The sequence below is a fragment of the Rhea pennata genome, chromosome 2 (genome assembly GCF_028389875.1).
Source record: "Rhea pennata isolate bPtePen1 chromosome 2, bPtePen1.pri, whole genome shotgun sequence".
NCBI lineage: Eukaryota > Metazoa > Chordata > Aves > Rheiformes > Rheidae > Rhea > Rhea pennata.
The window spans coordinates 653,930-681,112 of record NC_084664.1 but is presented as its reverse complement, the minus strand read 5'-3'; the positions used below and the strand labels follow the sequence as shown (position 1 = coordinate 681,112).

General features: G+C 60.7%; 2 protein-coding genes across 2 annotated transcripts; both read right to left on the bottom strand.

Moving 5' to 3' along the window:
* Nucleotides 1–3,349: 3,349 nt before the first annotated feature.
* LOC134136684 (uncharacterized) lies at nucleotides 3,350–9,984 on the bottom strand. The gene is made up of 3 exons (XM_062568613.1): nucleotides 9,905–9,984; nucleotides 7,965–8,089; nucleotides 3,350–7,413 (listed from the first exon to the last, which is right to left on the bottom strand). Exons 2-3 carry the CDS (start codon nucleotides 8,059–8,061, stop codon nucleotides 3,728–3,730), a joined length of 3,783 nt encoding a protein of 1,260 aa, XP_062424597.1. The 5' UTR covers nucleotides 8,062–8,089; nucleotides 9,905–9,984; the 3' UTR covers nucleotides 3,350–3,727.
* A 6,165-nt stretch (nucleotides 9,985–16,149) lies between these two features.
* On the bottom strand, nucleotides 16,150–22,784 carry LOC134136683 (uncharacterized). Its single transcript, XM_062568612.1, has 3 exons — nucleotides 22,705–22,784; nucleotides 20,765–20,889; nucleotides 16,150–20,213 (listed from the first exon to the last, which is right to left on the bottom strand). Exons 2-3 carry the CDS (start codon nucleotides 20,859–20,861, stop codon nucleotides 16,528–16,530), a joined length of 3,783 nt encoding a protein of 1,260 aa, XP_062424596.1. The 5' UTR covers nucleotides 20,862–20,889; nucleotides 22,705–22,784; the 3' UTR covers nucleotides 16,150–16,527.
* Nucleotides 22,785–27,183: the final 4,399 nt, after the last annotated feature.

Sequence of the window (27,183 nt, the reverse complement as noted above, 5' to 3'; positions counted from 1 at the left end):
AGGTTTTGCACGTTTTCTTCTAATGAGGGTGGGGTTGTTCACTGATTATAACTGAGCTGAATCCAGACCACAAGGACTTACAGAAGCTCATTTGAGAGCTGCCAGTTCCTAGATCTTGTTCATCATATTCCAGACAAGCTCCTGCTGCCATTTTGCCAGCTGCTCCTGCTTCTCCTAGGGGAAACAGATTTGCATCATCAGCCACCAGCAGGACCACAACAGCATTGTTCTGTGCTCAGCTTCCCCTGCCAGTGCTCCTAGCATTGGCAGCCCAGACAGATACTCAGCAAGAGGGCATGTGGGGACAACAAGCCAGATATCAGCCCAGCCTCCTAACCTAACCCTGCTGGGAAAACACTCTGCTGCTTATGGCCTAGTAAAGAAAAGCTGTGACCTGTTTTTGGCCCTGAAAACAGCACAGCTCAGCTTAAATCTGTTTGGCTAAACCCTCCCGGTCTGGCTGTGTCCAGATGTCCTCATGCCCACATAAACTCCCAAAGTGTGCCAGAACATCCTCTGAAAGAGCCCATGCTGTGAGTGCTGGTCTCTCCAGGCCGGGGTCTGTTTACTCTCTGTGCGATGCCATCTCACTAGCTGACCCAGGTTCCTCTGTTCCCCAGGTTAGGGCACACAGAAGTCCTGAACAAAGGTGCTGGACACAACCCCTTCCCCAAGGACAGCATTTATGCCCAAGAGCCACAGTGGAAACCCACCCTGTCCACATCTCACAATGAGGTACACCTACAGATGCAGAGGACACAAGCCAGGACTCGCAGCGCAGCCCCTTTCCAAACATATAGACAGCAGCAGGGAGGTAAACGGGAGCCTCTGTCAGCTACATTACCCAGAGAACAACTGCAGCACTTGGAGATAACTCAGCAGAGCACAAAGCTCATGCAAAACTCTCATTGGCTGCAGTACTACTAGCAAAGAGCTCCAGACACTGCCTGGACCATCAAAGGCTCCTGGCAGCATGGTGAAGCCCAGCCAGTGCAAAGCTGGACAGAGGGGCACAGGTCTGGATGGCAAAAACTTTCTTATAGGAAAGGCCTGGAACACCAGCCAGAAAGGCTGGGGAGGGAGCTCCTCTTCCAGCACATCCCACCAGATGATCAGTGCTACTGTCTCAGCAAGCGCAAGACTCGTATCTTGGGAAACCTTAACATATCACAGCCCCTGGAGCTGATCTGAGAAGAGAGGGAATACACTCCAGAACGGCAATGGCTATCCAATGAGGCAAGAGAAGAAGCGTATAAAAACAGGAGCAGAAGGAAGAACAGAGCAAAGCTGCCCTAGCACTACAAAGAGCCCCTGCATCCCTTGCTCTGCCCGCAGGAGCCCTCGAAAGGGCCAGCAAGCCCAGCCTGCCAGAGGCCTCTCCCTCACCTTGCCTTTGTATCAGCCCAGGGCTGGACAAGCGCCCTTCGGGGAAAGGGATTTGGGCAGAGAGGACCTGCCACGCGGAATCGCAGAGCCTCCACCCCTGCACAGGCCCTCGCACAGAGGGTTCAGGGGCCAAGCTGGGAAGGTGCCACACACACAGAGGCGGGGGCCAGGCAAGAAGGTGCCCTCGCACACCCGGCGGGCAAGCGGCACCTCCGCCGAGCCACGCACAAGCGCCGCAACACCTCCGCGCCTTACCAGGCTGCTCCCCCGAGCCGTCCCCGCGGGGCGCCGGGCTGCCGGCCGCTCCCCGCTCGCTCCCCGCCCGGCGCCGCCGCTCCCACCACAGCGCCGCGCGCAGCGGGCGAGCCGCTTCCCGCGCGGCGCCAGCCAATTGCGGGGGACCACGAGCCATCACGTGGGGTGCGCACAGCCAATGAGAGCGCCGACCCCGTGCGGCGAGGAGGCGCGCGCGGACGGGCCGTTACCTGCCGCCGCCGCCGCCCCCCCCTCCTTTTGCCGCCGCCGCCGCCCCCCCCCTTCGCCGCCCCCCCCTTCGCCGGCTCCGGGGCTCTGCTTCGCCTTCCGAGGCCGCCCGGCGGGGCCGGGCACGGTGCGGCCGGCACGAGAGCGCCTGTTGGCGGCACGGCTGCCTCCTCGTCGTGCGGTGCTGGCCCGGGGCTCCTGGCGCAAGATGGCGGCGGCCGCCCCGGGGCTCCTGGCGCAAGATGGCGGCGGCCGCCCCGGGGCTCCTGGCGCAAGATGGCGGCGGCCGCCCCGGGGCTCCTGGCGCAAGATGGCGGCGGCCGCCCCGGGGCTGAAGCAGCGGCGGGGCTGGGCCCGGTCGAGCCGGGGCGGCCCGGCGGCGGCAGGAGCGCTGCTGCGCGGGGCCCGGGGAGCGTGCCGAGCTGCGTGGAGAGGCCTCCTGCCCAGCGGCGTGCAGCGAGGGAGCAGAAGGCCGCTGGGGAGAAGTGCCTCGCTGCTGGCCTAGGCCGGCGAGGGGGGTGCTGGCCGCGAGAGAAACGTCTCGCGCCTTCCCTCAGTCCCCTCAAAGCCCCCTGTAGTGACTTATACACAGACTCGGTCTTCTTCCTTGCCTCTGCCGGAGCAATCTTGCTTGGGGTGGAGTGGTGGGGTGGCTTTTTTAAGCTCTGAGGGCGGTGTCCTCAGGGAAGGCCTGGGGCCCAGGCGGGGGGCTCCACGGAGCACCTTCTGCTGGAGCGGTGCCGCCTTGGGCAGCTCCTCCTGCCTTCTAGCCAGAGTTGCTTTGGGAAGGTGTGAGGGAGCCCAGGGCCCTTGAGGACACAGGAAGGCAGCAGGTCTGCACGAGGGAGCAGCGTGCAGGGGGAGGCGTTGCCCTGGGCAGCCCCCCTGGATGGGATCCTGGGGGTCTCCACTTGGGGAGGGTGTGCGAGGAGGGGGTACCGGCCACAAGGGACTCCCCTGGATGCTGAGGGGTGCGCGTCAGCAAGCACGAGGAACCGGCATACGCTTTTCCCACTCCCTCTGTCTTCCCACTGCAGCCCCCTGTTCTACTCTGGCCTTTCCTAACGGACAGCACAGTTGTGCCCATTCGTTCGCGTCTGCTTTCACTTAAAGGCTTTTTCCCGTTCACGCCTCTGCTGGAACAATGTACCAAAGCTCCACTGAGCATGCGCTGTGAGTGACCGCGTGCCCAAACGTCCCCGTGGCTTCCTCTGTGCCATCGTGCTGCACGTGTCACGCGGACCTGCCGATGAGCTCTGCCCCCGTGATGAGGGGCATCCCTGCCCCCTTCTGAAGAGTTGGGTGGGTTCTGTCACTCTGACAGACAATCCAAAGCCTCTGGATCTGAGCCAGAGACAGGTCTTGGGCCTGGAGGAGTCCCTCAGCACTGCATGACTCCTCAGCGCTGTGCTGGGAGGGGCAGGGCACTTTAGGAGTTAGAGATGTGGAAAGAATTGACACGGACGCTTGACATCCATCAGTCTACTTTTATTCAGCTGGGTGACTATTGCCACATGCATTCATGAAGCGTGAACAAGCATTGGATAAACCAGAAAGGCATAATGTATTTTAGTACACCAGTCATCGCAGACAAGCTGTCCTGCAGAGCTGCTAACAGTTCTAATGCAGCAGAGGTTCATACAAAGCTTGATCAGTCATAATTACAGCTAAGCACATTAATCCCATTCGACTATCACTTGAGCAACATGCAAGAGAGCTGAGAGTTAGAAGTGGGGTCCTTAAGGCTTAAAACCTCTATGAGACCCACACTGGGGTTAAACTGTCTACCTTGTTTGGAATCACTGGTTACATCTTCTTCCTACGTAGCTTGAGATGTAAATCTTTGAATAGGTTATTCTTATTTTTTCAGAGAATGTTGAGTTTCTGTGTTCTCAAACACAGCCTTCTCTCCAGGCAAGAGATCCTCTTTGTTTGCAATCTTCTGTATGATTTCAGCATGCTGCCTTATATCCTTGAGAGACTCTATTCGGTCCATGTAGCCAGGCTTCAGCTCACGCTCTTCTGACTTGATCAGCAGATCGATGTATTCTGGAGTGGAGAGAGGGTTGGGCTTCAGGGCAATTTTTTGCAAGCGCTGGAGACTCTTTGATGATCTAGTAATGAGACCTAGCAAACTCTTTTTCACGTCTTCATATTCCTGTTGCAGCTTCTCAGACAGATTCTTACTAGAGAGCATCTTGCCATGTGCCTTCTCATACTGCTCCTTCAGCTGTGTGTAGGTCTGTTTCTCTTTTACTGTTTCATACTCAAACGTGTACTTCTGGTTGAAGTGAGTGTTCCAGCGACACTGCCCAGGACACACGGTGCAACGGAGTGAGGTCTTGTCTATTGCTATACAGGCATACTTGTGGCTATCGTCCGGGATGGTGCACGGATAATGACAAGTGCAGTGACAATTTTGGCAGTTTGTTGTGTATTGCCCAGTCCCAGAGATGATCTTCTGTACAGGTATAACTTTATCTACCTCGTATTCGAAGTCCTTATTGGCCTCCATCTCATCTTTGTGGTGCACCAGAGCTTCTTGAGTTTTCCTCAGCTCCTCTAGCTTTTTCAGTGCCACTTCGATTTGTGGCTGCAGCCCTTCCACAGCCACCTCGAGTTGCCTCCGCTCTTGGAGGACTTCCTTTGTCAGCTTTAGACTTCTGCTCTCCATGTTGCTTAGAGACTGGAAAAACTTCTGCATGCTTATGGCCCCCATTTCCCAGAACATTGCATCGAAGTGAGAGCTGCTGTCATCTGCTCCAGCACTGCAGACAAACAGGGAGGAATTGTTGAATTTGAAATGCACAGGGTTCCCCTTGGCGTCTTTGGCATAAGGCACCTCAGCAGTTTTAATAGCTTCTAGCACAGGCGGGGTCTGCCCATCTGCAAAGGTGACCAGGATTTGGATGTTGTCTCTTACATCCTTCCCAAAGATGGAGAGCACGGAATCGAACACGTATTTCTGGGTATGCGTCAAGCGGGCGAGCGAGGCTTGAACAACGATGCAGATGGTGTCTATTTTGTCAGTGCCCCCTGGGGCGGAGAAGGCATCCCGGATCTGCTGTGTTATCAGTTTGTCATGCTCTATTCCCCTGGTATCACCGAATCCGGGGGTGTCTATTAGGGTCAGGTTGTAGGGAACTCTGAAACCTTTCCTGAAATTCACTTCGTAGGCCGTCACTTCTGATGTCTGACTCTCAGCTTGGCTTCTGTTTGTGGTTTCATGGATCAGTTTGAACCTGAAGTTGTCCTCCCACTGCACTCCCAGGATGTAGTTGATCATGCCGTTGATGAGGGTGGTCTTCCCGGACCCTGTGGCTCCTACCACCATGATGACCTTCGTAGGAGCCAGCAGGTTCTCCGCTCCCAGCACGTATTTCAAATAAGGGCATTCAGAACTCTTCTCTACCTTCTCTAGGGGCAGGGTATAAACTGCAGGCTGCCCGTTTTCTACTAGAGAGCTTTTCTTTAGGAACACCTGAGATAATGCCTCCGAACCTTTTGCTGCTGTTGTACTGGACACTTCTTCACTGGGGTCGCTGCCAGCCGCGTCTGCACACAGAGCCGACACGCGGAAGCTGTAGAGCGTCAGACGCTTCAGGCCCCTAACTGTAAAGCTCTCTACTTTCTTGCCTGTCGGTTGCTCTTTCCATTTCCCCTCTCCCCGGTGACTTGGATCTCCTGCCTCCTCTTTGTACTCCACCCGGTACTCCCTTATGTAGGCACCTCGTCCAACAACGGCTGGTGCCTTCCAGAAGAGGGTGATGGCAGATGAGTGTGTAGCAGTGGGGACAAGCTGCGTAGGGGGGCTGGTGGGAAGTGTCTTCACGGTGTTAGTGCTGTCACTGCTCATGCTCCACCCTAGCCTGCTCACTGCAGCGTACCGGAACTGGTACTCGGTGTTGGCGTGCAGTCCTGTGACAGTGAATGTCCCCTGTGTGTCTGTTGTTTCGCGGCCGATCCAGCTCTCCTGCCCAGCTAGCCTGTACTCCACCCAGTAGCGGATTACTGCAGCCTTTCTGTAGTTGTATGGTTTGAACGTGAGTTGCACGCTGTCATGTTTAATCTTGCCTGCTGTGGGACAAGGAGGCTTTGGAGGAGGCTCAAAGTCGGTGCTGACCAGCTCTCCGTCCTCATACAGATAAATTGATGCTCCTGGATTGGTCTTGTCTAAGATGGAGGACGTAACAAATCGAATCTTCTCACTAGATTTGTTGACCCGGGCAAAATCTGAGAGAGCTTTTGCTGCTTTGCGGGCACGTTGCTTTACCGCTTTGTCTTCAAACCACACTTTGGCTTTTGTCTTGGAACTGGCTGATGCCAAATCCTGAGTGTTCGCAGTCGATTTGGGCTGAAGCCAGAGCTTCAAACTGGACAGATAGGGCTCCTCTTCATGTAAGCTTGTGAATGTAAAGGAAATGACAAACTGATTCATGGGGTCAAGTACAATTTTATCCAGCTGGTTCTGGGAGGACACAACTGGCACGTCCTTGAGGAGAGAAAGGTGGGATTTCAGGAAGGTCATTTCCTGCTCCTTTTTATCCAGGAACTCCTTGAGCTGTCTGATGTTGAAGGGGGACTGCTGATAGCAAGTTAAAATATCGTTCAGGAGTCGTTCCTCTTTTTCCCCTCCGCGGATGGAGGGTAAGATCGCGGCCAGTTCTTTCTGGAAAGCCAGTCGGTGCTGCTTGCAGAGATCCTTGAACTGCTGCAGTTTCCTCTTGATTTCGGGGAAGCTGGTGGCCACGGGGTCTATCAGCATGTCATTGCAACACATGTCCAGCTCCGCCAGTCGCTCCAAGGCATCCTGGGCATTAAAGACCAGTGCTAAGCTGATCTCGCGGACCAGGCGCGCCGCTTTGGAGTCCAGCTTGGTCAGGGGGTACAGCCAGACTTTCACAGGCACGGCCTTCTCCCCGTTTGCTCCCAGCATCTCGGGGAGGGCAGCGTAAACTTGCATGGCGTCTTCATAGGTAACTGGGTTGCTCTTAAGAGCAAAGTCACTATAAAACTGGCAGCTAAATTTTTCAGTGAATGATTTGTCTTTTTCATCCATTTTGCCCGATCCTTTACCATCTGGTTTGACCTGTAGTTTTTTAGCAATAACGAGCTCCAGCCTCCCCTGTATTTCTTGAACGTTTTCATTTTCGGAAACTTCCCGATCAAACACAAAGAAAGCCTGTGCCCCGTATAGCACAGCCGTGACCATGTGGGTGGCTGTGCCTTGGTCAAACACATCAGGGCAAGAGAGGTTTTGCCGCCCCAGCTGGTTCATCATCAGCTGCTTGAACTGCGTTGTGGTCAAGTACTGGAGGGTGACACGGGCCTGGCGCCTGGAGCTCTTGTTGTCCCTTAAATACTCTGCTGAGCCGCTCACGTTTGCCATGCCGCAGAGCAAGCTGACTTGCAGGGATGCCTCGATACCAAGGGCAGAGGCCTTGTCCTCCATGGAGTCAGATGTGATGATCTTAAACTCTGACCTGCACTGTGGCTTTGCATCTGCGTTCTTCTGGATTGTGTCCAGATCCCACAGAGAAATGCCTGGAGTACAACAGACCAACACGTCGTAACTGCTGACACCAAACCGGACGCTCTCGGACAACGTCCCTAAGCCGGTATTGCCTCTGCCCCCTGTCTGAGTAGCCAGTAAGTGCCCGACGGAACAGTTCTGGGGCCGGCCGCGGCCACAGGGTGTTTGTAAGGGTCAGGCCAGGACAGCAGCGGCAAGTCAGTGATGCAGCAAAGGGAATTTAATAGAAGTTTGAGTAGTGACTTCTAGGTAACGGGTGCCTTAGCCCAGGAGGTGACAGGACGATTGGAACAGGCATACACAATCCAAATTTTAAAGAAGGGCAGAGAGGACTGCTTAGGGCGTGTTGCCTGGACGCTGCCTCTCGCGCTTGGCGCAACCCTGTCCCTCCGCAGCTTGCTTAGCGCAGCCAGGAAAGCGGCTCAGCTCCCCGGAGCCAGCAGCGTGCTGCGTGCAGGTCAGCCCAAGCCCAGCCCCGGAGCTGGCGGTGCGCAGGCGGGCCTGCCTTTGGGCACATCCTTCCCGCTGAGCCCCGGGGCAGGGTGCGGAGCAGCGGCCCTACCTGGGACGAGGATGTCCTTGCGGCAGTCGTACAGCATGCCCAGCTGGAAGGGGCGTCCCAGCGCCGGCATCTCCACGACGTCGTCCGCGTTGTCCATGGCGGGTGCCGGGTGCCTTCGGCGGGGCCTGCGCCGCGCGGGAGCTGCGGTCGGACGCAGCCCTGCCGAGGCGCGGGCGCTGGGGGCTCCGGCCGCGCGCCCGGCTCTGCGGCAGCGCTCCCCCTCCCGGCACCGGAGCCCGGCGCGGCGGCGGTGCCGGGGTGCTGCCGGGAGCGCTCCCGCGGCCCCCGCGAGCACGGGCTGCCCCGCGCGGCAGCGAAGCGCTGCCGGGGCGGACGGCACTCACCCGTCCCCGGCCCTGCTGGCCGCTCTGCCCCGTGGCCGGGTCCCCCACGCGCGCCTCGCGGCCCTGCGCGCTGGGCTGCGGCGTCCTGCCGGAGCAGCGGGCGGCCTGGCCCCGTGGGCCGGGAGGGCCGGGCTGGCTCGGCGCGCGGTCTGCCCCGGGGACGGTGCCGGTGCCTTCAGCAGCCCCCCGGCCTCCTGTCCCGCCCCTCCCGCGGCAGCCGTGGCCCCTCTGCCCCCAGAGCAGTTGCCGCGAGCGGGGGCCTCGGAGCCGCTTGCCTCCTCAGTCCCCTCAGGCCGCCGGGCGTCTCCTCGCTCCGTGGCGGCCCAGGCGGGAGGGCTCGCAGCGCGGAGCCGTCAGCCCCGTCCGCGCCGAGGGGCGAGCCCCCTCCCCGAAACGGGCGGTTCGCCTCTTCCCTCGAGGGCAGAGCAAGGAGCCGTTCGAGCTCCTGCGAGAGCGGCGCCGCTGGGAGATCCGCGCTGCGGCGGCGAGGGCCTGGCCCCCGCCCTCCTCCCCAGCGCGGCGCCGCGTGCGCGCGGGCATCCGGGCCGTCGGTGCCCCCGCGGGGGCCGCTGCCCCGTGGCCGGTCTCGGCCGCGCCGCGCGCTGCCCGGCTGGGGCCAGCCCGGCCGGCGCTGGGCGTGCGCCTGCGCGCTGGGCCGCGGCCGCGCCCCAGGGGCAGGAGAGCGCCCGCTTCGCTGCGGCCTGCGGCTCTTAGCTCAAAGGGGAGCGCGAATAACCGGGAAAGCGATAAAGCGGAGCGCCCGGCGCCGGGGCCCTGACGAGCACGCCGCGAACGAGACGGGCCGCCCGCGGCGCCTCCTTGGGCGCGTTTAGCTCCGCTGCTCCGAGCGCGGTGCTGATGATGCCGCGGGCACGGGTCCAGTCCCCGAACGGGCTGCGCTGAGGGCTGGGCTGGATGATCTCCAGAGCTCCCCTCCAACCTTACCGTGCTGTGAGAGCAACGTCCCGGCCAGGGGCTGCGTCAGCCCTCGCGTCCCGTGTCCTTCACGGGCGCCTGGGCAGCTCTCGGTGACGGGGCCGGTCCCCGAGGCTCTGCTCCCCGCTCCCGTCCCTCCTGAAATGCTGCTGCTTTCCTCCCCACCCCCGTCCTAAACCTTCTCGGCTCCAGGTCGCGCTGCTGCCCGTTGAGGAGGGCTCGCAGCGAGGACGCGGTTGCTGCGTACGGCCCCCCGCAGCGACCCCTCGCCCGGCTGAAGCCCTCCCCGCTGCCCCTGTCTCCGTCCCTCCCGACAGCCTCAGGCGCCCGTTCCCACGAAGCCCGCGGGGCGCAGAGCCGTCGCGGCAGAGCCGTCGCGGCAGAGCCGCCGGGAGCCGCTGCTGGAGCCGCCGGCCGCCCCTCGCCCCCGCGGCTGGTCGCCCGCCCCCGGGCCCAGCACAGCCCCGTCGAGCTCGGCCACCCCTTGCGCCAGCAGCCCCTCTTTCTCCTCGGGACGCCCCCAGATGGGTTAAAGTTATTGAAACCGGAGGGGAAAAGCTAGAGCACTGAAAGCCTGCGAGCAAAGCACGGTTTCAGCCCGGTCTTCACAACCGGGAGACTCCGAGCCCCTTCGCGCTGCGCTGGCCGGCAGCTCCGTACCTTGCTGCTGCTGGGGGGTGGCCTGTTCACGCAACTTCAGCCTTCGGAGCGAGGGCTCTGCTCTGCGAGTGCTGCTCTTGTGCTTGGGGAGAAACGGGTTTTATAGCGTGACTCCGCTACGAGCCACTTTCAGTTTCTCTTCTACAGCCATGCAGCTTTCTGTTCCCGTTCCCGCAAGGGCTGAATTTCAGCTGCTAGAGCTTGCTTGCCTAGCAGAGAGCGAGCTTTAGGATACAGGCTGGAGTCTTCCAGTGAAGCTGTTCCAGTCAGTCATTTTCAGAATACAGCGCAGCAGAAAACTGCCCTGCAGCATCTGACTTCCATGAAGAGAAATGCAGGCAGAGCTTGGTGAGGAGTCAGAGGACTCAAAGATGCACCGAAATTGGTGCTTTTCTATATTGGCCTGTTCCAGTGGGGTGGCAGCCTGGTGCTGGGACACTGTCCCACGCCCTTGCACAGGTGCTGGTGCCCCGGCTCCTGGGCCGGCGGGGTGTCAAGGCCGTTGCCTGAGCGCGTGCAGCCGTGAGGTGCGCTCCGCAGTGCCCGGTGTGTGCGGCGTGCTTGGAGCACACCTCCCGGCTCCAGCCCGCCAGGGATGTCAACCCCGGTCTGCCTGGGCAGTGCCAGCAAGCCCGGGGAGAACACAGGCCAGCTCGCTGAGCAAAGATGGAGCCCATGGGTGCCGTAGCCTGGGAGGCGTGTGAACACGCCGGGATGCAGGAACACTGGGAAGACTGAGCTTCCCCTGATGTGTCCGTCGCAGAGGACTGGCTCCTGGGAGCGTAAGCAACTTGCAAATGTGTGCATCAGCAGCTGGGGGTAACTTGACTTTCCCATCGCTCTGTAGCCAGCTTGTGCTGTGCATCTGTTTGTGGGCCAGGTGTGAGGTCCAGCTCTGCTGGGGCTCCTGGCGCAGCCTCGCTAATGGGCCTCCAGGCATCAGGATGCGCTGTGATGTCTCCCTTCCAGGCAGTGACAGGGTGACTGCATCTCGACAGGGTAGTAACCGGAGCGTGCCCAGCTCCGTCCCTTGCCTCCTCCTTCTCCTTCAGCAGCAGCTTTGCAACTTGTGAAAGTTCCCTTTCCTTGGGTCCTTTGGGGTTTCCTTTCTCGCCAGAAACTTGCCTTTTCAAGTTATTTTCCAGCAAGATTAGTCTCAGAGTGCCCTGCAACATCCTATTCCTGTTCCGAGTTGCCAGCCTCCATGCAAGAATCGGAGCTGGAACAAAATTCCCAGATGGAGAGGATCAGGGAGGAATCGTGTGTCATCCTTGGCAGTAGCCCCCGGGAACGCAGAAGCTGCAGCCTGCAAGAACAAGCGGCAGCAGCCAGCGCTTGACCCTACCCTTGCCTTCGTCATCAAGCTTACTTAATTGCTGTCATGATACGGACTGGCTGAAGGCCTGTCCCTGAGGAAAGCATCCAGCTGCTGGAGCTAGGAGCGCGAATTTTAGCTGTATGAAAGCAGAGTGTGGTCAGCACCCTCTGAGCAGCGTCTTCTCCTCTCTGCACCATGGCCCTGTGGGAAGGGCAGCCAAACCCCACGAGGACCGGTTTGTTTTTTAATGGTCCCTCCACCCCATACACACACGCTTCTCTTTTTGACAACATCTGCGTTCAGAAATCCAATTTTTGCTGAGTGCTGCCGTAATCCTACTCACGAGGACCAGCTCCAAAGCTCTGGTGTCTCATTTCAGGCCGCCCAGTTGTGAAGAGTCCTTAGAAAGCTTTACGAGGAGCTTTGGGCTGTCTCGGGACCTTGCTGTGCGCCTGGTTTGCGTGCGACTGCGTGAGCCGCCAGGTGCGGGACGCGGCACTGCCCTGGCGCAGGGGCTCTGCGTGGTGTGAGCCCAAACCACGTCCCCAGTGAGCAGCGGCTGCTGCACCCCGCTGGCTCCGGTGCTCCCCTGCGTCCTGCCCTGGCAGCTCCGGGCTTTCTCATGGCCCAGCCCTGCTGCTCCCTCCGCTCGGCGGGCAGAGCGGGAGGAGGCGGGCGATAACGCCGTGCTCCCGGGGGAGCGGCCTGGGTCCTGCTCTCCCGGGCCGGGCGGGGCGGAGGGTTTTCCTCCAGGGAGGCGGCAGGCACACGTGGAGGCGGGGACCTTCTGCCATGCAGAGAGGCGGATGGGGAGAAAGCAGCTCTTGGCAGAGGCTGCATGAGAGGTACTGAGGCTCGCAGAGCCCTGGAAACCTCTGGGGGTGAAGCTGGGGAGCGGGTCGTCCGTGGGACAGAGGGCGAGCTGGACTCGTTCAGCTTCGCGGACTGTCTCCGGGCAGCGGTGGCCTGGACGCCGCCGAATTCAGTGGCGTTCCTGCCGAGGCCGCGGCTCACGCCTTTCGTCGGCACCCCGCAGCGTGGCGGGCTCGCGCTGGCACCCTGCTCCGGGGCGGCAGCGCTCCGACCGCAGCTCGAGGTTGAGGGGCGCGTGCAGGCCGGACGGGGCACCTGTGTTCGGGGACGGGATTCAGCGTCTCCACAGACGCAGCCACGACCTGAACGTCAAGAAAAGCAATGGAAACGGCAAAGCTCCTGGGGCCGAGCGCGCCTCGTCCTCCGGCGAATCTGAAACAAGGCAGCGACGCCACCGTCGTGCCAAGGTCAGCCGCTCGCCGTCAGCGTTCAGCGGCTCAGTGAAACCCTCGGTGCGAAGGAGCAGGGGACGAAGTCCGTGCCGGTATGCACGGCTGTGCGTAGGGATGTGGCTCACGGAGAGGCGCCAAGAGCAGTGCTCGATCCGGCGGAGGACTTGGACCCGTTGGTCCCGTTGGCCTCCTGGGAGGAGGAAGAGCCCCGACCATCAGCTCTAAATAAGTGGCTCTGTTACACTGAGTGTCATGTTAACGCTCGTCAACGGGTGCAGCTGCTGGGGAAAGAGCCCCCGAGAAATGGTTTGAGAAGACAGAGGGAAGCGGGGCCCCCCGAGCCGCCTCCGGCACCCCCGGCCTCGCGGCGAGGGCAGGGCAGTGCTGGGGGCTGGCGGCACCCCAGCTCCTCGAGCGTGTCCCCTGGCACTGCCCCACGGCGTAGGGCCCGGCCCCGTGGTGCCGCCGGGCAGCCGGGGACGCCGAGGGCAGGCAAGGGCGAGGTGACCGCCTCAGCCACCGGTGCCCGCGCCAGGCTCCTCTGGCCCGTGTCCCGACGCCCTCCCGCTGCTCGCCCGGCGGTGCAGGCGCTGGGACGCCCAGCGCCAGCACGGTCCGGGGCCGCGTGCCTAACCCGCAGGGTGAGCGCTTTGGAGACAGCGTCGCAGCCAGGACCCCTGCAAACGCGACCTCTTGGCTTGGCTTTGCCTTCCCCTTGCGCCGCCCAGCTGGCGCTCGAGCTGCAGAAGCGTTTTGGCGCTGCTTGACTTAGCGTTGCAGCAGCGGCGGCGGCGGGGTAAGGGGGAAATGTGCGCGCAGCCGTAGCCGTGGGGCTGGTGGTCCGGCTCCGGCTGCCTGAGCACGCAGGGCCGGAGGCTCGCGGTGCCTCTGCTCGGCTCCCTGTCGCGTGCCAGGTGGGTGCCAGCTCCCCCCACCGCAGTCCCAGGACCAGTTGCGGAGGCTCCAGGTGATGCCCACGGCAGAGACGGGGCTGCTCGTACTGCGGCGGGCAGCTGCGGCGGTGGTGGTGGGGGGGGGGCCATCGGCTGCTGCAGACCACAGAGCTTAATTAGGCTTAGTCCTTACTGGATTAGGCGGTGGAATAGAAATAAGTGGGAAATAATATAACTAGGAATGGTTTTATCGATAAGGAATGAGTACTCGGGGAAAGTGGAGTAATAAGCTAAGACGCTGCAGGGCTGCGCCACGGCGTCTTACACAAGACGAGGACTAGCCCGCGTCCGTCAGGCTGCGACGATCGCTCGGAAGCGTATAAAAACAGGAGCAGAAGGCAGAACAGAGCAAAGCTGCCCTAGCACTACAAAGAGCCCCTGCATCCCTTGCTCTGCCCGCAGGAGACCTCGAAAGGGCCAGCAAGCCCAGCCTGCCAGAGGCCTCTCCCTCACCTTGCCTTTGTATCAGCCCAGGGCTGGACAAGCGCCCTTCGGGGAAAGGGATTTGGGCAGAGAGGACCTGCCACGCGGAATCGCAGAGCCTCCACCCCTGCACAGGCCCTCGCACAGAGGGTTCAGGGGCCAAGCTGGGAAGGTGCCACACACACAGAGGCGCGGGGCTGTTGTCCAACACCTGGGTTCTGTTACCCGGTGTGCAAGCACCCAACAGACACACAGGGTCGAGGTGTTTATTCCATTTCTGCGCAGAGATGGGTGCTAGGTGGTAAATCCACATAGCTAGCACACCTTCTCCCCCTCTCATTCTTGATTTATACACACTTTTCAGGGAGTATTTTATACAAATCTTTCTATTAGTTACAGTTTCATTACATCAGGTAATTGCTCTGCGCTTGCGCTGTCACATTCTTCTAAATTAGCACAGGAAGCTAAGAGGAGGCGGTAACATCATCCTCGTGTCATTTCCATCTCACTATTCATTTAGGGGTGTGTGGTTTAATGTGTTAATAAGCCCTAATGAACCTAAGGTCACTCGTGGGTTATTCCGCTGTTTTTGTCTCGCCTACCCCTCACGTTCTTCAAGGCGCTGTGCTTTCACCCGGGTTCCTCAGCCGGAGCTGGTTATCCTCTGCAGTACTGTTTTTCTCTCCCCCGTGTCCTTGAGTCTTGTTAACTATTTGCACGGTTTTTCTCACAGTCTTTCTCTAACAGGGCCAGGCAAGAAGGTGCCCTCGCACACCCGGCGGGCAAGCGGCACCTCCGCCGAGCCACGCACAAGCGCCGCAACACCTCCGCGCCTTACCAGGCTGCTCCCCCGAGCCGTCCCCGCGGGGCGCCGGGCTGCCGGCCGCTCCCCGCTCGCTCCCCGCCCGGCGCCGCACAGCGCCCGGCGCCGCCCCTCCGCCCCTCCGCCGGCTCCGGGGCTCTGCTTCGCCTTCCGAGGCCGCCCGGCGGGGCCGGGCACGGTGCGGCCGGCACGAGAGCGCCTGTTGGCGGCACGGCTGCCTCCTCGTCGTGCGGTGCTGGCCCGGGGCTCCTGGCGCAAGATGGCGGCGGCCGCCCCGGGGCTCCTGGCGCAAGATGGCGGCGGCCGCCCCGGGGCTGAAGCAGCGGCGGGGCTGGGCCCGGTCGAGCCGGGGCGGCCCGGCGGCGGCAGGAGCGCTGCTGCGCGGGGCCCGGGGAGCGTGCCGAGCTGCGTGGAGAGGCCTCCTGCCCAGCGGCGTGCAGCGAGGGAGCAGAAGGCCGCTGGGGAGAAGTGCCTCGCTGCTGGCCTAGGCCGGCGAGGGGGGTGCTGGCCGCGAGAGAAACGTCTCGCGCCTTCCCTCAGTCCCCTCAAAGCCCCCTGTAGTGACTTATACACAGACTCGGTCTTCTTCCTTGCCTCTGCCGGAGCAATCTTGCTTGGGGTGGAGTGGTGGGGTGGCTTTTTTAAGCTCTGAGGGCGGTGTCCTCAGGGAAGGCCTGGGGCCCGGGCGGGGGGCTCCACGGAGCACCTTCTGCTGGAGCGGTGCCGCCTTGGGCAGCTCCTCCTGCCTTCTAGCCAGAGTTGCTTTGGGAAGGTGTGAGGGAGCCCTGGGCCCTTGAGGACACAGGAAGGCAGCAGGTCTGCACGAGGGAGCAGCGTGCAGGGGGAGGCGTTGCCCTGGGCAGCCCCCCTGGATGGGATCCTGGGGGTCTCCACTTGGGGAGGGTGTGCGAGGAGGGGGTACCGGCCACAAGGGACTCCCCTGGATGCTGAGGGGTGCGCGTCAGCAAGCACGAGGAACCGGCATACGCTTTTCCCACTCCCTCTGTCTTCCCACTGCAGCCCCCTGTTCTACTCTGGCCTTTCCTAACGGACAGCACAGTTGTGCCCATTCGTTCGCGTCTGCTTTCACTTAAAGGCTTTTTCCCGTTCACGCCTCTGCTGGAACAATGTACCAAAGCTCCACTGAGCATGCGCTGTGAGTGACCGCGTGCCCAAACGTCCCCGTGGCTTCCTCTGTGCCATCGTGCTGCACGTGTCACGCGGACCTGCCGATGAGCTCTGCCCCCGTGATGAGGGGCATCCCTGCCCCCTTCTGAAGAGTTGGGTGGGTTCTGTCACTCTGACCGACAATCCAAAGCCTCTGGATCTGAGCCAGAGACAGGTCTTGGGCCTGGAGGAGTCCCTCAGCACTGCATGACTCCTCAGCGCTGTGCTGGGAGGGGCAGGGCACTTTAGGAGTTAGAGATGTGGAAAGAATTGACACGGATGCTTGACATCCATCAGTCTACTTTTATTCAGCTGGGTGACTATTGCCACATGCATTCATGAAGCGTGAACAAGCATTGGATAAACCAGAAAGGCATAATGTATTTTAGTACACCAGTCATCGCAGACAAGCTGTCCTGCAGAGCTGCTAACAGTTCTAATGCAGCAGAGGTTCATACAAAGCTTGATCAGTCATAATTACAGCTAAGCACATTAATCCCATTCGACTATCACTTGAGCAACATGCAAGAGAGCTGAGAGTTAGAAGTGGGGTCCTTAAGGCTTAAAACCTCTATGAGACCCACACTGGGGTTAAACTGTCTACCTTGTTTGGAATCACTGGTTACATCTTCTTCCTACGTAGCTTGAGATGTAAATCTTTGAATAGGTTATTCTTATTTTTTCAGAGAATGTTGAGTTTCTGTGTTCTCAAACACAGCCTTCTCTCCAGGCAAGAGATCCTCTTTGTTTGCAATCTTCTGTATGATTTCAGCATGCTGCCTTATATCCTTGAGAGACTCTATTCGGTCCATGTAGCCAGGCTTCAGCTCACGCTCTTCTGACTTGATCAGCAGATCGATGTATTCTGGAGTGGAGAGAGGGTTGGGCTTCAGGGCAATTTTTTGCAAGCGCTGGAGACTCTTTGATGATCTAGTAATGAGACCTAGCAAACTCTTTTTCACGTCTTCATATTCCTGTTGCAGCTTCTCAGACAGATTCTTACTAGAGAGCATCTTGCCATGTGCCTTCTCATACTGCTCCTTCAGCTGTGTGTAGGTCTGTTTCTCTTTTACTGTTTCATACTCAAACGTGTACTTCTGGTTGAAGTGAGTGTTCCAGCGACACTGCCCAGGACACACGGTGCAACGGAGTGAGGTCTTGTCTATTGCTATACAGGCATACTTGTGGCTATCGTCCGGGATGGTGCACGGATAATGACAAGTGCAGTGACAATTTTGGCAGTTTGTTGTGTATTGCCCAGTCCCAGAGATGATCTTCTGTACAGGTATAACTTTATCTACCTCGTATTCGAAGTCCTTATTGGCCTCCATCTCATCTTTGTGGTGCACCAGAGCTTCTTGAGTTTTCCTCAGCTCCTCTAGCTTTTTCAGTGCCACTTCGATTTGTGGCTGCAGCCCTTCCACAGCCACCTCGAGTTGCCTCCGCTCTTGGAGGACTTCCTTTGTCAGCTTTAGACTTCTGCTCTCCATGTTGCTTAGAGACTGGAAAAACTTCTGCATGCTTATGGCCCCCATTTCCCAGAACATTGCATCGAAGTGAGAGCTGCTGTCATCTGCTCCAGCACTGCAGACAAACAGGGAGGAATTGTTGAATTTGAAATGCACAGGGTTCCCCTTGGCGTCTTTGGCATAAGGCACCTCAGCAGTTTTAATAGCTTCTAGCACAGGCGGGGTCTGCCCATCTGCAAAGGTGACCAGGATTTGGATGTTGTCTCTTACATCCTTCCCAAAGATGGAGAGCACGGAATCGAACACGTATTTCTGGGTATGCGTCAAGCGGGCGAGCGAGGCTTGAACAACGATGCAGATGGTGTCTATTTTGTCAGTGCCCCCTGGGGCGGAGAAGGCATCCCGGATCTGCTGTGTTATCAGTTTGTCATGCTCTATTCCCCTGGTATCACCGAATCCGGGGGTGTCTATTAGGGTCAGGTTGTAGGGAACTCTGAAACCTTTCCTGAAATTCACTTCGTAGGCCGTCACTTCTGATGTCTGACTCTCAGCTTGGCTTCTGTTTGTGGTTTCATGGATCAGTTTGAACCTGAAGTTGTCCTCCCACTGCACTCCCAGGATGTAGTTGATCATGCCGTTGATGAGGGTGGTCTTCCCGGACCCTGTGGCTCCTACCACCATGATGACCTTCGTAGGAGCCAGCAGGTTCTCCGCTCCCAGCACGTATTTCAAATAAGGGCATTCAGAACTCTTCTCTACCTTCTCTAGGGGCAGGGTATAAACTGCAGGCTGCCCGTTTTCTACTAGAGAGCTTTTCTGGAGGAACACCTGAGATAATGCCTCCGAACCTTTTGCTGCTGTTGTACTGGACACTTCTTCACTGGGGTCGCTGCCAGCCGCGTCTGCACACAGAGCCGACACGCGGAAGCTGTAGAGCGTCAGACGCTTCAGGCCCCTAACTGTAAAGCTCTCTACTTTCTTGCCTGTCGGTTGCTTTTTCCATTTCCCCTCTCCCCGGTGACTTGGATCTCCTGCCTCCTCTTTGTACTCCACCCGGTACTCCCTTATGTAGGCACCTCGTCCAACAACGGCTGGTGCCTTCCAGAAGAGGGTGATGGCAGATGAGTGTGTAGCAGTGGGGACAAGCTGCGTAGGGGGGCTGGTGGGAAGTGTCTTCACGGTGTTAGTGCTGTCACTGCTCATGCTCCACCCTAGCCTGCTCACTGCAGCGTACCGGAACTGGTACTCGGTGTTGGCGTGCAGTCCTGTGACAGTGAATGTCCCCTGTGTGTCTGTTGTTTCCCGGCCGATCCAGCTCTCCTGCCCAGCTAGCCTGTACTCCACCCAGTAGCGGATTACTGCAGCCTTTCTGTAGTTGTATGGTTTGAACGTGAGTTGCACGCTGTCATGTTTAATCTTGTCTGCTGTGGGACAAGGAGGCTTTGGAGGAGGCTCAAAGTCGGTGCTGACCAGCTCTCCGTCCTCATACAGATAAATTGATGCTCCTGGATTGGTCTTGTCTAAGATGGAGGACGTAACAAATCGAATCTTCTCACTAGATTTGTTGACCCGGGCAAAATCTGAGAGAGCTTTTGCTGCTTTGCGGGCACGTTGCTTCACCGCTTTGTCTTCAAACCACACTTTGGCTTTTGTCTTGGAACTGGCTGATGCCAAATCCTGAGTGTTCGCAGTCGATTTGGGCTGAAGCCAGAGCTTCAAACTGGACAGATAGGGCTCCTCTTCATGTAAGCTTGTGAATGTAAAGGAAATGACAAACTGATTCATGGGGTCAAGTACAATTTTATCCAGCTGGTTCTGGGAGGACACAACTGGCACGTCCTTGAGGAGAGAAAGGTGGGATTTCAGGAAGGTCATTTCCTGCTCCTTTTTATCCAGGAACTCCTTGAGCTGTCTGATGTTGAAGGGGGACTGCTGATAGCAAGTTAAAATATCGTTCAGGAGTCGTTCCTCTTTTTCCCCTCCGCGGATGGAGGGTAAGATCGCGGCCAGTTCTTTCTGGAAAGCCAGTCGGTGCTGCTTGCAGAGATCCTTGAACTGCTGCAGTTTCCTCTTGATTTCGGGGAAGCTGGTGGCCACGGGGTCTATCAGCATGTCATTGCAACACATGTCCAGCTCCGCCAGTCGCTCCAAGGCATCCTGGGCATTAAAGACCAGTGCTAAGCTGATCTCGCGGACCAGGCGCGCCGCTTTGGAGTCCAGCTTGGTCAGGGGGTACAGCCAGACTTTCACAGGCACGGCCTTCTCCCCGTTTGCTCCCAGCATCTCGGGGAGGGCAGCGTAAACTTGCATGGCGTCTTCATAGGTAACTGGGTTGCTCTTAAGAGCAAAGTCACCATAAAACTGGCAGCTAAATTTTTCAGTGAATGATTTGTCTTTTTCATCCATTTTGCCCGATCCTTTACCATCTGGTTTGACCTGTAGTTTTTTAGCAATAACGAGCTCCAGCCTCCCCTGTATTTCTTGAACGTTTTCATTTTCGGAAACTTCCCGATCAAACACAAAGAAAGCCTGTGCCCCGTATAGCACAGCCGTGACCATGTGGGTGGCTGTGCCTTGGTCAAACACATCAGGGCGAGAGAGGTTTTGCCGCCCCAGCTGGTTCATCATCAGCTGCTTGAACTGCGTTGTGCTCAAGTACTGGAGGGTGACACGGGCCTGGCGCCTGGAGCTCTTGTTGTCCCTTAAATACTCTGCTGAGCCGCTCACGTTTGCCATGCCGCAGAGCAAGCTGACTTGCAGGGATGCCTCGATACCAAGGGCAGAGGCCTTGTCCTCCATGGAGTCAGATGTGATGATCTTAAACTCTGACCTGCACTGTGGCTTTGCATCTGCGTTCTTCTGGATTGTGTCCAGATCCCACAGAGAAATGCCTGGAGTACAACAGACCAACACGTCGTAACTGCTGACACCAAACCGAACGCTCTCGGACAACGTCCCTAAGCCGGTATTGCCTCTGCCCCCTGTCTGAGTAGCCAGTAAGTGCCCGACGGAACAGTTCTGGGGCCGGCCGCGGCCACAGGGTGTTTGTAAGGGTCAGGCCAGGACAGCAGCGGCAAGTCAGTGATGCAGCAAAGGGAATTTAATAGAAGTTTGAGTAGTGACTTCTAGGTAACGGGTGCCTTAGCCCAGGAGGTGACAGGACGATTGGAACAGGCATACCCAATCCAAATTTTAAAGAAGGGCAGAGAGGACTGCTTAGGGCGTGTTGCCTGGACGCTGCCTCTCGCGCTTGGCGCAACCCTGTCCCTCCGCAGCTTGCTTAGCGCAGCCAGGAAGGCGGCTCAGCTCCCCGGAGCCAGCAGCGTGCTGCGTGCAGGTCAGCCCAAGCCCAGCCCCGGAGCTGGCGGTGCGCAGGCGGGCCTGCCTTTGGGCACATCCTTCCCGCTGAGCCCCGGGGCAGGGTGCGGAGCAGCGGCCCTACCTGGGACGAGGATGTCCTTGCGGCAGTCGTACAGCATGCCCAGCTGGAAGGGGCGTCCCAGCGCCGGCATCTCCACGACGTCGTCCGCGTTGTCCATGGCGGGTGCCGGGTGCCTTCGGCGGGGCCTGCGCCGCGCGGGAGCTGCGGTCGGACGCAGCCCTGCCGAGGCGCGGGCGCTGGGGGCTCCGGCCGCGCGCCCGGCTCTGCGGCAGCGCTCCCCCTCCCGGCACCGGAGCCCGGCGCGGCGGCGGTGCCGGGGTGCTGCCGGGAGCGCTCCCGCGGCCCCCGCGAGCACGGGCTGCCCCGCGCGGCAGCGAAGCGCTGCCGGGGCGGACGGCACTCACCCGTCCCCGGCCCTGCTGGCCGCTCTGCCCCGTGGCCGGGTCCCCCACGCGCGCCTCGCGGCCCTGCGCGCTGGGCTGCGGCGTCCTGCCGGAGCAGCGGGCGGCCTGGCCCCGTGGGCCGGGAGGGCCGGGCTGGCTCGGCGCGCGGTCTGCCCCGGGGACGGTGCCGGTGCCTTCAGCAGCCCCCCGGCCTCCTGTCCCGCCCCTCCCGCGGCAGCCGTGGCCCCTCTGCCCCCAGAGCAGTTGCCGCGAGCGGGGGCCTCGGAGCCGCTTGCCTCCTCAGTCCCCTCAGGCCGCCGGGCGTCTCCTCGCTCCGTGGCGGCCCAGGCGGGAGGGCTCGCAGCGCGGAGCCGTCAGCCCCGTCCGCGCCGAGGGGCGAGCCCCCTCCCCGAAACGGGCGGTTCGCCTCTTCCCTCGAGGGCAGAGCAAGGAGCCGTTCGAGCTCCTGCGAGAGCGGCGCCGCTGGGAGATCCGCGCTGCGGTGGCGAGGGCCTGGCCCCCGCCCTCCTCCCCAGCGCGGCGCCGCGTGCGCGCGGGCATCCGGGCCGTCGGTGCCCCCGCGGGGGCCGCTGCCCCGTGGCCGGTCTCGGCCGCGCCGCGCGCTGCCCGGCTGGGGCCAGCCCGGCCGGCGCTGGGCGTGCGCCTGCGCGCTGGGCCGCGGCCGCGCCCCAGGGGCAGGAGAGCGCCCGCTCCGCTGCGGCCTGCGGCTCTTAGCTCAAAGGGGAGCGCGAATAACCGGGAAAGCGATAAAGCGGAGCGCCCGGCGCCGGGGCCCTGACGAGCACGCCGCGAACGAGACGGGCCGCCCGCGGCGCCTCCTTGGGCGCGTTTAGCTCCGCTGCTCCGAGCGCGGTGCTGATGATGCCGCGGGCACGGGTCCAGTCCCCGAACGGGCTGCGCTGAGGGCTGGGCTGGATGATCTCCAGAGCTCCCCTCCAACCTTACCGTGCTGTGAGAGCAACGTCCCGGCCAGGGGCTGCGTCAGCCCTCGTGTCCCGTGTCCTTCACGGGCGCCTGGGCAGCTCTCGGTGACGGGGCCAGTCCCCGAGGCTCTGCTCCCCGCTCCCGTCCCTCCTGAAATGCTGCTGCTTTCCTCCCCACCCCCGTCCTAAACCTTCTCGGCTCCAGGTCGCGCTGCTGCCCGTTGAGGAGGGCTCGCAGCGAGGACGCGGTTGCTGCGTACGGCCCCCCGCAGCGACCCCTCGCCCGGCTGAAGCCCTCCCCGCTGCCCCGGTCTCCGTCCCTCCCGACAGCCTCAGGCGCCCGTTCCCACGAAGCCCGCGGGGCGCAGAGCCGTCGCGGCAGAGCCGTCGCGGCAGAGCCGCCGGGAGCCGCTGCTGGAGCCGCCGGCCGCCCCTCGCCCCCGCGGCTGGTCGCCCGCCCCCGGGCCCAGCACAGCCCCGTCGAGCTCGGCCACCCCTTGCGCCAGCAGCCCCTCTTTCTCCTCGGGACGCCCCCAGATGGGTTAAAGTTATTGAAACCGGAGGGGAAAAGCTAGAGCACTGAAAGCCTGCGAGCAAAGCACGGTTTCAGCCCGGTCTTCACAACCGGGAGACTCCGAGCCCCTTCGCGCTGCGCTGGCCGGCAGCTCCGTACCTTGCTGCTGCTGGGGGGTGGCCTGTTCACGCAACTTCAGCCTTCGGAGCGAGGGCTCTGCTCTGCGAGTGCTGCTCTTGTGCTTGGGGAGAAACGGGTTTTATAGCGTGACTCCGCTACGAGCCACTTTCAGTTTCTCTTCTACAGCCATGCAGCTTTCTGTTCCCGTTCCCGCAAGGGCTGAATTTCAGCTGCTAGAGCTTGCTTGCCTAGCAGAGAGCGAGCTTTAGGATACAGGCTGGAGTCTTCCAGTGAAGCTGTTCCAGTCAGTCATTTTCAGAATACAGCGCAGCAGAAAACTGCCCTGCAGCATCTGACTTCCATGAAGAGAAATGCAGGCAGAGCTTGGTGAGGAGTCAGAGGACTCAAAGATGCACCGAAATTGGTGCTTTTCTATATTGGCCTGTTCCAGTGGGGTGGCAGCCTGGTGCTGGGACACTGTCCCACGCCCTTGCACAGGTGCTGGTGCCCCGGCTCCTGGGCCGGCGGGGTGTCAAGGCCGTTGCCTGAGCGCGTGCAGCCGTGAGGTGCGCTCCGCAGTGCCCGGTGTGTGCGGCGTGCTTGGAGCACACCTCCCGGCTCCAGCCCGCCAGGGATGTCAACCCCGGTCTGCCTGGGCAGTGCCAGCAAGCCCGGGGAGAACACAGGCCAGCTCGCTGAGCAAAGATGGAGCCCATGGGTGCCGTAGCCTGGGAGGCGTGTGAACACGCCGGGATGCAGGAACACTGGGAAGACTGAGCTTCCCCTGATGTGTCCGTCGCAGAGGACTGGCTCCTGGGAGCGTAAGCAACTTGCAAATGTGTGCATCAGCAGCTGGGGGTAACTTGACTTTCCCATCGCTCTGTAGCCAGCTTGTGCTGTGCATCTGTTTGTGGGCCAGGTGTGAGGTCCAGCTCTGCTGGGGCTCCTGGCGCAGCCTCGCTAATGGGCCTCCAGGCATCAGGATGCGCTGTGATGTCTCCCTTCCGGGCAGTGACAGGGTGACTGCATCTCGGCAGGGTAGTAACCGGAGCGTGCCCAGCTCCGTCCCTTGCCTCCTCCTTCTCCTTCAGCAGCAGCTTTGCAACTTGTGAAAGTTCCCTTTCCTTGGGTCCTTTGGGGTTTCCTTTCTCGCCAGAAACTTGCCTTTTCAAGTTATTTTCCAGCAAGATTAGTCTCAGAGTGCCCTGCAACATCCTATTCCTGTTCCGAGTTGCCAGCCTCCATGCAAGAATCGGAGCTGGAACAAAATTCCCAGATGGAGAGGATCAGGGAGGAATCGTGTGTCCTCCCTGGCAGTAGCCCCCGGGAACGCAGAAGCTGCAGCCTGCAAGAACAAGCGGCAGCAGCCAGCGCTTGACCCTACCCTTGCCTTCGTCATCAAGCTTACTTAATTGCTGTCATGATACGGACTGGCTGAAGGCCTGTCCCTGAGGAAAGCATCCAGCTGCTGGAGCTAGGAGCGCGAATTTTAGCTGTATGAAAGCAGAGTGTGGTCAGCACCCTCTGAGCAGCGTCTTCTCCTCTCTGCATCATGGCCCTGTGGGAAGGGCAGCCAAACCCCACGAGGACCGGTTTGTTTTTTAATGGTCCCCCCACCCCATACACACACGCTTCTCTTTTTGACAACATCTGCGTTCAGAAATCCAATTTTTGCTGAGTGCTGCCGTAATCCTACTCACGAGGACCAGCTCCAAAGCTCTGGTGTCTCATTTCAGGCCGCCCAGTTGTGAAGAGTCCTTAGAAAGCTTTACGAGGAGCTTTGGGCTGTCTCGGGACCTTGCTGTGCGCCTGGTTTGCGTGCGACTGCGTGAGCCGCCAGGTGCGGGACCCGGCACTGCCCTGGCGCAGGGGCTCTGCGTGGTGTGAGCCCAAACCACGTCCCCAGTGAGCAGCGGCTGCTGCACCCCGCTGGCTCCGGTGCTCCCCTGCGTCCTGCCCTGGCAGCTCCGGGCTTTCTCATGGCCCAGCCCTGCTGCTCCCTCCGCTCGGCGGGCAGAGCGGGAGGAGGCGGGCGATAATGCCGTGCTCCCGGGGGAGCGGCCTGGGTCCTGCTCTCCCGGGCCGGGCGGGGCGGAGGGTTTTCCTCCAGGGAGGCGGCAGGCACACGTGGAGGCGGGGACCTTCTGCCATGCAGAGAGGCGGATGGGGAGAAAGCAGCTCTTGGCAGAGGCTGCATGAGAGGTACTGAGGCTCGCAGAGCCCTGGAAACCTCTGGGGGTGAAGCTGGGGAGCGGGTTGTCCGTGGGACAGAGGGCGAGCTGGACTCGTTCAGCTTCGCGGACTGTCTCCGGGCAGCGGTGGCCTGGACGCCGCCGAATTCAGTGGCGTTCCTGCCGAGGCCGCGGCTCACGCCTTTCGTCGGCACCCCGCAGCGTGGCGGGCTCGCGCTGGCACCCTGCTCCGGGGCGGCAGCGCTCCGACCGCAGCTCGAGGTTGAGGGGCGCGTGCAGGCCGGACGGGGCACCTGTGTTCGGGGACGGGATTCAGCGTCTCCACAGACGCAGCCACGACCTGAACGTCAAGAAAAGCAATGGAAACGGCAAAGCTCCTGGGGCCGAGCGCGCCTCGTCCTCCGGCGAATCTGAAACAAGGCAGCGACGCCACCGTCGTGCCAAGGTCAGCCGCTCGCCGTCAGCGTTCGGCGGCTCAGTGAAACCCTCGGTGCGAAGGAGCAGGGGACGAAGTCCGTGCCGGTATGCACGGCTGTGCGTAGGGATGTGGCTCATGGAGAGGCGCCAAGAGCAGTGCTCGATCCGGCGGAGGACTTGGACCCGTTGGACCGTTGGCCTCCTGGGAGGAGGAAGAGCCCCGACCATCAGCTCTAAATAAGTGGCTCTGTTACACTGAGTGTCATGTTAACGCTCGTCAACGGGTGCAGCTGCTGGGGAAAGAGCCCCCGAGAAATGGTTTGAGAAGACAGAGGGAAGCGGGGCCCCCCGAGCTGCCTCCGGCACCCCCGGCCTCGCGGCGAGGGCAGGGCAGTGCTGGGGGCTGGCGGCACCCCAGCTCCTCGAGCGTGTCCCCTGGCACTGCCCCACGGCGTAGGGCCCGGCCCCGTGGTGCCGCCGGGCAGCCGGGGACGCCGAGGGCAGGCAAGGGCGAGGTGACCGCCTCAGCCACCGGTGCCCGCGCCAGGCTCCTCTGGCCCGTGTCCCGACGCCCTCCCGCTGCTCGCCCGGCGGTGCAGGCGCTGGGACGCCCAGCGCCAGCACGGTCCGGGGCCGCGTGCCTAACCCGCAGGGTGAGCGCTTTGGAGACAGCGTCGCAGCCAGGCCCCCCGCAAACGCGACCTCTTGGCTTGGCTTTGCCTTCCCCTTGCGCCGCCCAGCTGGCGCTCGAGCTGCAGAAGCGTTTCGGTGCTGCTTGACTTAGCGTTGCAGCAGCGGCGGGGTAAGGGGGAAATGTGCGCGCAGCCGTAGCCGTGGGGCTGGTGGTCCGGCTCCGGCTGCCTGAGCACGCAGGGCCGGAGGCTCGCGGTGCCTCTGCTCGGCTCCCTGTCGCGTGCCAGGTGGGTGCCAGCTCCCCCCACCGCAGTCCCAGGACCAGTTGCGGAGGCTCCAGGTGATGCCCACGGCAGAGACGGGGCTGCTCGTACTGCGGCGGGCAGCTGCGGCGGCGGTGGTGGTGGGGGGCCATCGGCTGCTGCAGACCACAGAGCTGAACTGTAGGTTTAGTCCTTACTGGATTCGGCGGTAGAATAGAAATAAGTGGGAAATAATATAACTAGGAATGGTTTTATCAATAAGGAATGAGTACTCGGGGAAACTGGAGTAATAAGCTAAGACACTGCAGGGCTGCGCCACGGCTGCGAGACAGCTGAGCAGCATTCGCGTGGCCTAGATTACATGGAAAATCATCAAGAGTGAGACATCTCCCCGTGCTGCGTTGCCCTAGGTGCACAGATGGCAAAATAGACTAGGTTGTAAGTAATAAACCAGGGATTTCTGCTCGCTTTGCGTAGAACACGGAGCTCTGTGAGTGCTGAAGTATTAAAAGAGCTCCGACACGCAGCTGGCCCTGCCTTGAACTCTCACTTTGTTAGGTCTCATCTGCATGCTGCAATCGTTTATTTACGGCGAGTAGTGCAGAGTTGAGCTCTCTAGTGAAACTGTGTTTGCAAAAGCCGGTGCCGCGTACGCTCCTGCTCCCCGGCGGGTGCCTGCGACGGATGTGAGGACAGGCTGCTCCTGGAGCAGGAGGGCGTTGGAGGCGCTCGGCGGGCGCCAGGGCCAACGCCGCTCGCCTCCGCGCGGGGCCGATGAGCCCGGGATGCCCGCGTGGTGCAGCGCTGCCTCCTGCCCAGGCACTGCGGCTCCGACACCGAGTGCGCCGGGTGGGTGCGACAGTTGCGCCCCAGCGCCCACCACCAGCCGCTCGTTTCCTGCCTGTTCCTCCAGCACGCTGTATTTCCAGTTGGATTGTGCAGCAGTCATTTTGCAGCTCAGTAAATCCAGGTTTGCTCTGTCGTGAGTCTCCATCGCTCCTCCAGGCCTGGAG

Bases quoted from the DNA above. Each gene is read 5' to 3' on its own strand.
- LOC134136683 (XM_062568612.1), bottom strand. From the start codon at position 20,861: ATGGACAACGCGGACGACGTCGTGGAGATGCCGGCGCTGGGACGCCCC. The intron at 20,214-20,764 runs GTAGGGCCGCTG...GTTGTACTCCAG, and splicing joins CAAGGACATCCTCGTCCCAG to GCATTTCTCTGTGGGATCTG.
- LOC134136684 (XM_062568613.1), bottom strand. From the start codon at position 8,061: ATGGACAACGCGGACGACGTCGTGGAGATGCCGGCGCTGGGACGCCCC. The intron at 7,414-7,964 runs GTAGGGCCGCTG...GTTGTACTCCAG, and splicing joins CAAGGACATCCTCGTCCCAG to GCATTTCTCTGTGGGATCTG.